Source organism: Physella acuta, unplaced genomic scaffold (assembly GCF_028476545.2).
Source record: "Physella acuta isolate Inbredline_101_S28 unplaced genomic scaffold, ASM2847654v3 ptg000078l, whole genome shotgun sequence".
Classification (NCBI taxonomy): Eukaryota; Metazoa; Mollusca; class Gastropoda; family Physidae; genus Physella; species Physella acuta.
The window spans coordinates 528,753-540,630 of record NW_026731598.1 but is presented as its reverse complement, the minus strand read 5'-3'; the positions used below and the strand labels follow the sequence as shown (position 1 = coordinate 540,630).

The following is an 11,878-nucleotide window of genomic DNA, read 5'->3' as shown; positions in this document are numbered from 1 at the left end:
AACTTCTTCTAATGTGTCGGCGTGATGCTATTCCCTGTATGGAACAATAAAAGTTGACCGTGATGCTATTCCCTGTATGGAACAATAAAAGTTGACCAAAAATTGACCCGTGTGTAGGAACACAAATGTTGACATCGAACCATCACAAGGCGTGTGATGATGTTGCACTTCTCAATTTCTGTCTAGCTGGCTTTGGTGATCTGTGGATTATAGCCTGGCTGTCTGGATTATGTGCCTGGCTGTCTTTGGATTATGTGCCTGGCTGTCTGGATTATGTGCCTGGCTGTCTGGATTATGTGCCTGGCTGTCTGGATTATGTGCCTGGCTGTCTGGATTATGTGCCTGGCTGTCTGGATTATGTGCCTGGCTGTATTTGGATTATGTGCCTGGCTGTCTTTGGATTATGTGCCTGGCTGTATTTGGATTATGTGCCTGGCTGTCTTTGGATTATGTGCCTGGCTGTCTTTGGATTATGTGCCTGGCTGTCTTTGGATTATGTGCCTGGCTGTCTGGATTATGTGCCTGGCTGTTTTTGGATTATGTGCCTGGCCGTCTTTGGATTGTGTGCCTGTTTGGCATGAAGTAGCTCTAGTGGTTTAACGTCTTGACAAAAATCGTAAAATGCAGGTTTTTATCAAAACAGCTGACTTCAACAAGATCATCATTTTGTTTCTGTCAGACTTGGGCATATTACTGCCACTTGGGCATATGACTTCCACCTGGGCATATGACTGACGCCTGGGCATATGACTGCCAACTGGGCATATGACTGCCACCTTAGCATATGACTGCCACCTGGTACAAAACGACTCCAGGCTTGTAACTTCTTTGGTTTTCTGAAATCTTTTCCTGGATCAAACAACTGATGCAGCTATTTCTACAGGACAGTGGTGAGTGTCTAGTCAGCCGTGTCCATGTTAATGCAAGTACGACACACCTGACTGCATCCCGGCATTGTGAATAGAAAATGGCGACATGACGCCCTGTGACATCATGGGGTTGCGAGGGAACTGTCCGTAGAGGCTCATGGGGAAGCCCATGCCCAGCAGGGGCGGCATCATGGGCTTGGCCGCCATCCTCAGCTTCTCCAGCTCGGCCTCCTGCAGACGTTTGGCCTTGGCGCGCCGGTTCTGGAACCAGATCTTCACCTGCGTCTCCGTCAGGGTCAGTGACGCGGAAAACTCTGCCCGTTCTGCGATGCTCAGGTACTGCTTCTCGCGGAACTTCCTCTCTAGCGCCAGCAGCTGGGAGGTCGTGAACGGCGTCCTTGGTTTCCTGTTGGGCTTGTGTTTTCTCAAGGTCATCTTGTGGGGCGCTAGTCTGGGCGTCGGGGGCACCGCTGGGGATGGAGAGAGGAAGTTATTGTAAACAGAAGTTTAAATGTAAATGTAATATCTGTGTCACGTGATACAGTAGGCAAACATGTGATATATATGTCACGTGATACAGTAGGCACACATGTGATATCTGTGTCACGTGATACAGTAGGCAAACATGTGATATCTGCGTCACGTGATACAGTAGGCAAACATGTGATATCTGCGTCACGTGATACAGTAGGCAAACATGTGATATCTACAACGTCATACAACAATTAAGTATGCTGCACCATACAACATCCAACAAAACGTTATTTTTTACTCTTAAGATTTCATCTACGATTTCTAAACGTAAATGAACCAGTAAAATCTATTTCCATTTTTTGGGGGTATCAATTTATTCATTTTTTGTACCTTGTCAACGATATCTAAGTTATCTAATTAAAATTTCTTCCTAGCAGGCGATATTTGAGAAAGATGAAAGATCAGACCTTTAAACGTTTGCATAATTGCCTGTCCGCTCCACGCTCTATTTGTCGACTATTTACTTAAAGCGTTGGACCGTGCTAAAGTCTATTAAACCTCCGACAAAAAGCTCAGGATAAAAGGGTGGCCTATCGTAGGTTATGAATTACAAATTTCCACTTGGGTGCATGGCGTGTTTGAAGGCTTTGTCCCCCGCGAGTTGAGTAACAAAACAACAATTATTGAAATATGTCGGGACGTGGGCAAGACGGCAGTGTAGAATGGAATGGGACCGGTGACTTGGGACCGTCTGCTACGTGGCGGGACCCTCGCTGTGCCTGCGACAACACGTGATGTAGCCCAACACAGCACGAGAATGGTAAATACCTGCTCCATGATTTTTTTTTTAGTCTTGAGAAATAAAACAGATTTAGATTACAGCGATAACGTTATACCACGCATTCATGGGAGCTGTGAAGAAATAAAAAATTACACATAATGATCTTAAATTGAAAAAAAAATCCGAACCATTTATTTGTGTGTACATTAGCCTGTTATTTCCACCTGATGACATTATTTTTACCCCGCTATTGTCAAGTTTCTTGTGGGTAAAGATACCCTTTATTCCAGGCTTGTGGGAAATAAACGTGTCCAATGTATGTTTGGACATTGAAGACTTAATGGCCTGGCCTTATGGTCGGAGATTAACATGTCAAACCTGGTGGGTCTACATTGTAATCTCAACACAGATCATCCCCGTTAAGTGGACAGCTTTATGTAAACACACGCGCAATCTTTCGACCGGCGGGTATCTGCCCTCTACGCTCCAGTAGCTTGCCGGCCTTGTTACCACACATAGGCCGTAGTGGGCCACTCCACGCTCAGTTATGGGCATTAATTCACGCCGCCAGGACAAATGAAGCGTGTCTACAGGACCTTCATGGAGTGCTCCCCCCTGACGAAGGTCTGCTAATGTGGGGAGAGTTACAACCCGTGGCCATAGGGTTGGTGTTACGGGCAATCACCCGGCGAGGTACCATCAAAGTCTGGGGTTGTCTCCTTAGGGAAATGTTGTCAATAGCTAAAGAACGGTATATTTAAATGGTTGTTACGGTCATTGTAATGATGACTGTTTTAACATTTTTTACTTTAATGATATACACGCGCACGCAATTATATATATATATATATATATATATATATATATATATATATATATATATATATATATATATATATATATATATATATTTTTTTTTTTTTTTTTATTTAATTATTTATTTATTTATTTATTTATAAAGCCCTTTGTCAACATTTACTGATATAAAACTATATTGAATGAATACCACCTGAAATATAAAAGTTTACTTCGACAAAATATGATAATTTTTGTGTGTGCATATTTGAGACTGTCGGTTAATTGCTAGACGCACGAACACATTTCAAGTCCGACTTTTGGAGCCGGGAAGAAATGGTCTGTTGGCGGGAATACATTTCGCTCACTCGCTTGACGGGTTCTCTATACTTGACCTTCGCGTGAGCCGCGGGCGGCGCCACCAGAGCAGGGAAGGCGTTCAAGCGGAATCTGTGAACCCAGAGAGCCATTAGAATAATTCATGTCACAAATTAGCTTTAGGTAACGTATTGTCTCGCAGTTGCCGGTCTTGAACAAAGGGACGTAACCGTCCCTTAATTTTATACCAGGTAATATGAAACCAGCGAATCAATTTATTTTAAATTGAAAAAAAAAAAACTTGAGTTGCATTGCGTGCAGGTAGATCAAAAAATACATTTATTTAAAACTGGTTTCTGATTAATCAGCCGTGCGAAAAATTAATTCAATGCCTGAGTTAATTAAATTTTGTGCTTGTCTGGCTAATCTTTCATTTTGTATTGATTTTTCTCGATTGGTCTGGATGAATTACACGAATCGATTAACTTTGTGATTGCGTGTAATTTATTGAGTGTGAAGCAAGGAATAATCTTACAAAGTTATTTTCAAGTACCCTACAATCGGGGCTGTGATCAATAGAGCCCCCAATGTTTCTGACGCCGACAAAAATGTTTTGTTCTACCCCAGACACCATCCAAGACTGGCGGATAAAAAAAAAACATTTTATTTTCCACGTGACTTGAAGATTGCATCGAACCCATTATAGCTTAAACGCTGGGGGTAATTAACTATGCAGTAATTATGTCGGATCGTTAATTACTTCAGCTGTTAATTGGGGGTAATTTAAAACAAATGTATATGGTTAATAGCCATACGTAAATAGAGTCGAATTATGATTTTCTTTGGCAGAATTACACTAACAAGTAGGTAGAATTGTAAATAATGTTTTGTTTGTTTAATTCTATTTTCTTTTTAAATTGTGCAGGATTATTTTCAGCTTATTGTCTCACATTTTGGTTTTAAAAAATAATTATAAGTGATAATGCGTTTGTTTAATTACATTTGCATTCTTTAAAAAAAAACTGTATATGATATTATGTTTGTTGAATTACACATAAATTGTTTTAAAAAATTGTATACGATATTGTGTGAGCTCAAGTGTGGCCGAATCCAATATTTAGCTGGAGCTGACAGGGCCTGATAGCGATGCAGCGATTCAGTGCTACCCACACAGGGTGTGAATGTCTAGACAATACAAGATGTGAATGTTTCATCAACATCGGCCTTCTCCCAGTACCGCAAACAATAGCACAGCAACAAGATCGATGCGCCTTTTGACAAGCGCCTTCACGTCTGACTAGCTTCAACAAAAGACGTTTTTCACACTGATAAAACATGTATCTCTGGCCGTCTATGATAAAACATGTATCTCTGGCCGTCTATGCTAAAACATGAATCTCTGGCCGTCTATGCTAAAACATGAATCTCTGGCCGTCTATGCTAAAACATGTATCTCTGGCCGTCTATGATAAAACATGGATCTCTGGCCGTCTATGATAAAACATAGATCTCTGGCCGTCTATGATAAAACATGTATCTTTGGCCGTCTATGATAAAACATGTATCTCTGACCGTCTATGATAAAACATGCATTTCTAGCCGTCTATGATAAAATATGTATCTCTGGCCGTCTATGATAAAACATGGATCTCTGGCCGTCTATGATAAAACATGTATCTCTGGCCGTCTATGATAAAACATGTATCTCTGGCCGTCTATAATAAAACATGTATCTCTGGCCGTCTAATGAGCTAGCCACTAGTCACCAATCGACCTCCTCAGGCTAGCGACGGTTTATTTTTTACCGTCTGCTTTTTATCGCTGACTTCCACGGTGAAAACTGGTCGTCACACAGTGTATCAATGGAATTATGTCATGAGTTGTAATGTGAAAACTTGTCATCCACTGTATCAATGGAATTATGTCATGAGTTGTAATGTGAAAACTTGTCATCCACTGTATCAATGGAATTATGTCATGAGTTGTAATGTGAAAACTTGTCATCCACTGTATCAATGGAATTATGTCATGAGTTGTAATGTGAAAACTTGTCATCCACTGTATCAATGGAATTATGTCATGAGTTGTAATGTGAAAACTTGTCGTCATCCACTGTATCAATGGAATTATGTCATGAGTTGTAATGTGAAAACTTGTCGTCATCCACTGTATCAATGGAATTATGTCATGAGTTGTAATGTGAAAACTTGTCATCATACACTGTATCAATGGAATTATGTCATGAGTTGTAATGCGAGAAATGTTATCTTAAATCTTTGATTTAATGCGAAGATTATTAGCACGTTTTAAAAAATTTAAACTTTACTTATAAAAATATATTTTTTAACAAATAAACCAATGAAATCGCTTTTGTCAATTTTATTACAATAAGTTAACATTTCTGCGTGTTTCTTTGTGTGGAGAGTATTGTCAGATCTAAGTTATTTATAAATTCAATCTTGGGTGGTTCGCCATTAAATGTTGGGTGGTTCGCCATTAATGTTGAGTGGTTCGCCGTTAAATGTTGAGTGGTTCGCCATTAAAGTGCTTATGTTATGATTTTAGATCCAGTAGGCTACTAGATCTATGCCCGGTAGCCATTATTTTGTCGATGGTAGTAATCATTTTTTAGAGGGCAGAAACCCGCGCTAATTTCTAAAACATTTGGTAAAAATCGTTTGTTAGTTGAATCACGCATGTTTGTGTGTGTTAAGGTTTCACGAGGTGTGTGTAGGCTATGTGTTATTGTGTGTGGGTGTGTGTAGGCTATGTGTTATTGTGTGAGGGTATGTGAGGGTCATGTGTTATTGTGTGTGGGTGTGTGTAGGCTATGTGTTATTGTGTGAGGGTATGTGAGGGTCATGTGTTACTGTGTGAGGTATGTGCATCTAGCGCTCACTTCTGTTGTCCTGCCCTGATACCCAAGCCCATACATTAGACCTATGATTTGTACAAGCCCATACATTAGACCTATGATGTGTACAAGCCCATACATTAGACCTATGATTTGTACAAGCCCATACATTAGACCTATGATTTGTATAAGCCCATACATTTGACCTACGATTTGTACAAGCCCATACATTAGACCTATGATGTGTACAAGCCCATACATTAGACCTATGATTTGTACAAGCCCATACATTAGACCTATGATTTGTACAAGCCCATACATTAGACCTATGATGTGTACAAGCCCATACATTAGACCTATGATGTGTACAAGCCCATACATTAGACCTATCAGTTGTACAAGCCCATACATTTGACCTACGATTTGTACAAGCCCATACATTAGACCTATGATTTGTATAAGCCCATACATTTGACCTACGATTTGTACAAGCCCATACATTAGACCTATGATGTGTACAAGCCCATACATTAGACCTATGATTTGTACAAGCCCATACATTAGACCTATGATTTGTATAAGCCCATACATTTGACCTACGATTTGTACAAGCCCATACATTAGACCTATGATGTGTACAAGCCCATACATTAGACCTATGATTTGTACAAGCCCATACATTAGACCTATGATTTGTACAAGCCCATACATTAGACCTATGATGTGTACAAGCCCATACATTAGACCTATGATGTGTACAAGCCCATACATTAGACCTATCAGTTGTACAAGCCCATACATTTGACCTACGATTTGTACAAGCCCATACATTAGACCTATGATTTGTATAAGCCCATACATTTGACCTACGATTTGTACAAGCCCATACATTAGACCTATGATGTGTACAAGCCCATACATTAGACCTATGATTTGTACAAGCCCATACATTAGACCTATGATTTGTATAAGCCCATACATTTGACCTACGATTTGTACAAGCCCATACATTAGACCTACGATTTGTACAAGCCCATACATTAGACCTATGATTTGTACAAGCCCATACATTAGACCTATGATGTGTACAAGCCCATACATTAGACCTATGATGTGTACAAGCCCATACATTAGACCTATCAGTTGTACAAGCCCATACATTTGACCTATGATGTGTACAAGCCCATACATTAGACCTATGATGTGTACAAGCCCATACATTTGACCTATGATGTGTACAAGCCCATACATTAGACCTATGATGTGTACAAGCCCATACATTAGACCTATGATGTGTATGGTACACATATGACCATCCACCCTATCAAACTTCACAAAAACCTACCGCATTAAGAATGTGCTGTCCGTAGCTGAGACCTTTACATAGAGTTAGAAACAAAAGCCCGTCCAAAACTGAAGCCAAAAATGTGCTAATTTGTCGATGTGATCGGCTGAGGTGCTTTAGACTATTAGTTTATCTGAAGATTTCATCGAACCATTCCGTTTTTTGACAGCCGGCTGTATGGCAGTGGCGCCAAGCCACAGTGTAGCGCATGCTCGCACTTGAAAACCTGAGTGATCGGTTAATTCGTTTTTTGTTCCAGCCTGGTAGCAGGTAGAGAACATGACCCGTGGGGGGGGGGGGGGGGGGGGGGGCATGACAAGTAGCTGGATCAGTGTACTTGTCCTTATTCGATGCGAAACTCTACTGGTTCTGCCTCCAGTGTTGTTAGATCCGTTACGTTCGACTAAATATTTGGTGTTGTTAAGGTGCTGTTAGTATCGTAATCATAACTTTATGTCCATATTGTTATTTCACTAAAAATCCCTGCGTCCAGCCCCCGCCCCCCCCCCCCCCACCCCCCTTCATGTTTACCCTCTCTCAAATGTTATGTTCTGTGTAGTGATTGTTGATTCTAGTTACCTCTTATTTTATATACTCGATTTTATAAATGTTAGGCCGAACGCTGAATTTACTGAATGTTAAGTTACATTTTGAATTTAATGAATGTTAGAATAAATGTTAAATTGACTGAAAGTTAGGTTAAATGTTGAATTGACTGAAAGTTAGGATAAATGTTGAATTGACTGAAAGTTAGGATAAATGTTGAATTGACTGAAAGTTAGGATAAATGTTGAATTGACTGAAAGTTAGGATAAATGTTGAATTGACTGAAAGTTAGGATAAATGTTGAATTGACTGAAAGTTAGGATAAATGTTGAATTGACTTAATGTTAGGATAAATGTTGAATGGACTGAATGTTAGGATAAATGTTGAATTAACTGAATTATATTAATCAAATATTTCAACATTTAAATTTTGTTTTAATGTAACATACAGTACCTCTATATTTTTTTAATAAATCAAAATCTTTACAGTTTATTTTCATAACCGTTTTTTTCCGTTATATTTTTGTTTTAAATTTAACTTAAGCTATAAGGAAAAATGTGGTTTACATTATCCAGCTTTTCTCTTATTTTTCTGACATTTATTCAACTCAAACATTGTCATTTCTAATTTAATTAATTGTGTTAATTGAGACCATACAACAGTGCTTTACGTATTTGTATGTAATTAGCCCAAAACATGTGTAAACAGGCGAGCAACCCATTCATTAACATCAGTAGAAACTTTTCTCTCAAGTAAGGTGAACATCTTGGTACATCTAGGTTAGACTAAATGGTCATAGTATGTGTAGGGGAGGGGGGGGGGGGCTTAATTCATCGCACGGTAAAAATAATAAATGCCAGTAGAGAAACAGAAAATGATCTTAAGAAATATGCCGGTTAAAGGTTAAGAAAATGAAACTTAGGAAATATGCCGGTTAAGGTTAAGAAATATGCCGGTAAAGAAATTGAACTTAAGAAATATGCCGGTTAAGAATCTGAAATAAATAATTGCCGGTAAAGAAAATGAACTTAAGAAATATGCCGGTAAAGAAAATGAACTTAAGAAATATGCCGGTAAAGAAAATGAACTTAAGAAATATGCCGGTAAAGAAAATGAACTTAAGAAATTGCCGGTTAAGAAAATGAACTTAAGATATTGCCGGTAAAGAAAATGAACTTAAGAAATTGCCGGTAAAGAAAATGAACTTAAGAAATTGCCGGTAAAGAAAATGAACTTAAGAAATTGCCGGTAAAGAAAATGAACTTAAGAAATTGCCGGTAAAGAAAATGAAAGAAATTGCCGGTAAAGAAAATGAACTTACTGCTGCCCTGAGGGAATCTGTTTGCCAGGAACCAGGAGGAGATGCCAGGACCGGCCGCTGCCAGGGGTGGGGCCGCCGGGGGTGTCGCCGCCGAACTGGCTGATGCCGGGGAGAGCTGGGATGGTATGGAGGGGTGGGGGTGGAGGTGTGCCGGCTGGGGCGCCGACCACCGCAGGTCCTGTGGGCCGTGTGGGGAGGCCACACTGCCCGTGGGGCTGGACTTGGAGCTGTGGGAGCTGTTACTGCTGGCCAGACCGCCGCTGTGGGCCGGGTGGACCGGGTGGGCCGGGTGGACCAGGGACGCCGGCTTCTTCTTGTCCGGCTTGAGAATGTCTTCAACAGAGAAGGAAAAACCGCGAGCAGGCGGCGAGCACTGCTGGTTTTCTTTGGCACTCGGGGGTCGGGGATCTACTCCAGGTGAGACGGGGGAGCCCGGGCTCTGAGGGCTGCAGGGGGAGCTGTGCTCACTGTCACTGGCAGCAGACGACACGCTGTCCGGGTGCTCGTGCCCGCCCAGCTCCATCAGACGCGAGTAGTGCTGCTCTCTCAGCTGCTGCTGCTGTTGCTGCAGGCGGTAGTGATGAAGTTTATGGAACGCCGACGCCATCAGAGGTGGGGAGGCGGCGGGTGAACGATCGTGTCCGCCGCTGGAGGACTTGGACATGACGTCAGCATCAGGGGAGGACCTGACGTAGTCGGGGTGTCCGCCTAGCGCCATGCCCGCGCGGGTCAGGGGGGTGAAGGCCGAATGTTCGCTAGACAACAGGGACATTGCTCTTGACGACACCGTCACGCGGCCGACATGAGAATCTATCTGTCAACCTGCTCACAGCTCAGATACGGCTCACACTTATGCCAGATATATAACAACACGGGCACAAGATATCTATGAAGAAGCTGCCCAGAAAACTCGCCTCCAACACTCGTAGTAAACACAGAACACAGACTTGTAGTGTAGACACAGTACAGATCTATACTGGTAGAAATATCAAAAACACAGAATAGTTCCAGTGACTCCAGGAATAAACACAGCAAGTCGAGTCGGCGACTAACACGGCGCTAATCGTTGCTTCTCAGACTTCTCTAGCGGGATATGAGACACGGCCCGACCGTGGGGAAAGAAAACAAGTCTCGGCAGACGACATTTCAAACTCCGCCTTTAAGCCCCGCCCACCGGTCCCGCCTCAGCCAATCCGAGGAAGGACGTTGTTTGCTGTGAGCAGCGCTGAGGCTCCCATTGGTCGTGTCTTTAGATGGCGACTGTTCATTTCTTCCAGCCATCGACTTTGATTTCTATCTGTTGTTATTGACATTCTCACCAATCTCACTTCATACGAATAAATGAATGCGTTGGCGAAGCCGCATCGGTCACCCCCTCCCTCCCCCACCATTAACTACCCCCTTCCCAGCGTACTTACAAAACTGATCAATTCACCAGTAGGGAACCAAACGCCAGCCGCTTGCGTGCGCATCGCTGTTTGCTAATAACCACATTAATGTGCAATGGCAGCCATTTTTTCCTGGCTGGCCGCTAGAGCAGGGGCGCGAGAATCTACTGGTGCCGCCAGGGGAAGATAACTCAGACATATCGAGATAGTACCATTATCATAATCACGTGATGCGGTGACGCGGCTGTAGTAGGACCCAGAACTCACAAGGTGTAAAGAAATGGTGGGCCGGTGTGTACATGGGGTGTACGTAAAGAAATGGTGGGCCGGTGTGTACATGGGGTGTACATAAATAAATGGTGGGCCGGTGTGTACATGGGGTGTACATAGAGAAATGGTGGGCCGGTGTGTACATGGGGTGTACATAGAGAAATGGTGGGCCGGTGTGTACATGGGGTGTACATAGAGAAATGGTGGGCCGGTGTGTACATGGGGTGTACATAAATAAATGGTGGGCCGGTGTGTACATGGGGTGTACGTAAATAAATGGTGGGCCGGTGTGTACATAAATAAATGGCGGTCCAGTGTGTACATAAATAAATGGCGGGCCAGTTTGTAAATAAATAAAGGGTGTAGTGATGTGTTCTGGTCCATTGTTTATATTTAAAGTAAATGGAATTTTTGGCTAGACAGTAAAAATAAAACAAATCATAAATATAACTCCACCCCCCCCCCCCCTAGTTTTGTGTTAAATCACACTGACGCGTTAGTGTGGCCAGTGGCAAACTGTAACCAGCTCTAGGTATCAACACGTGACCCAAACAGGCTGGACCATACAAGTTTTCCCATCAAGTTTTGATCCCTATGTTGTTAGGTTTAGGTTCGGGGTTTTGGTCAGAAATGGCGCAGTAGTTGGTTAATGTTCCCTTAAAGCAGCACTGTCGTAGTTTTATAAACACCATATAACCTGATGAGGTTGCAGCACTGTCGTAGTTTTATAAACACCATATAACCTGATGAGGTTGCATCGCATGGATGAGATATTTGTGTGCACCACGCACATCATATACATCCGCACACAAGTCATTAGCCGTTAGAGGGAATGTTGGTTAGGTTTGGGCTAGAATTAGGGTCAACCTAGAGATGTTAGGGTAATATCGACACGATTGTAGGGCGTGGGGGGATG

At 42.1% G+C, this 11,878-nt stretch overlaps 1 protein-coding gene across 1 annotated transcript; it reads right to left on the bottom strand.

Annotated features, from left to right (window-relative positions):
* Positions 1 to 755: 755 nt before the first annotated feature.
* Positions 756 to 10,173, bottom strand: LOC131954526 (homeobox protein MSX-2). The gene is made up of 2 exons (XM_059318275.1): positions 9,305 to 10,173; positions 756 to 1,339 (listed from the first exon to the last, which is right to left on the bottom strand). The coding sequence occupies exons 1-2, from the start codon at positions 10,074 to 10,076 to the stop codon at positions 918 to 920; spliced, it is 1,194 nt and encodes a 397-aa protein (XP_059174258.1). The 5' UTR covers positions 10,077 to 10,173; the 3' UTR covers positions 756 to 917.
* Positions 10,174 to 11,878: the final 1,705 nt, after the last annotated feature.

Excerpts from the sequence above, each read along its gene's own strand:
- LOC131954526 (XM_059318275.1), bottom strand. The coding sequence starts at position 10,076 with ATGTCCCTGTTGTCTAGCGAACATTCGGCCTTCACCCCCCTGACCCGC. Across the intron at positions 1,340-9,304 it reads CAGATTCCCTCAGGGCAGCA|CGGTGCCCCCGACGCCCAGA; the intron begins GTAAGTTCATTT and ends CTCCATCCCCAG.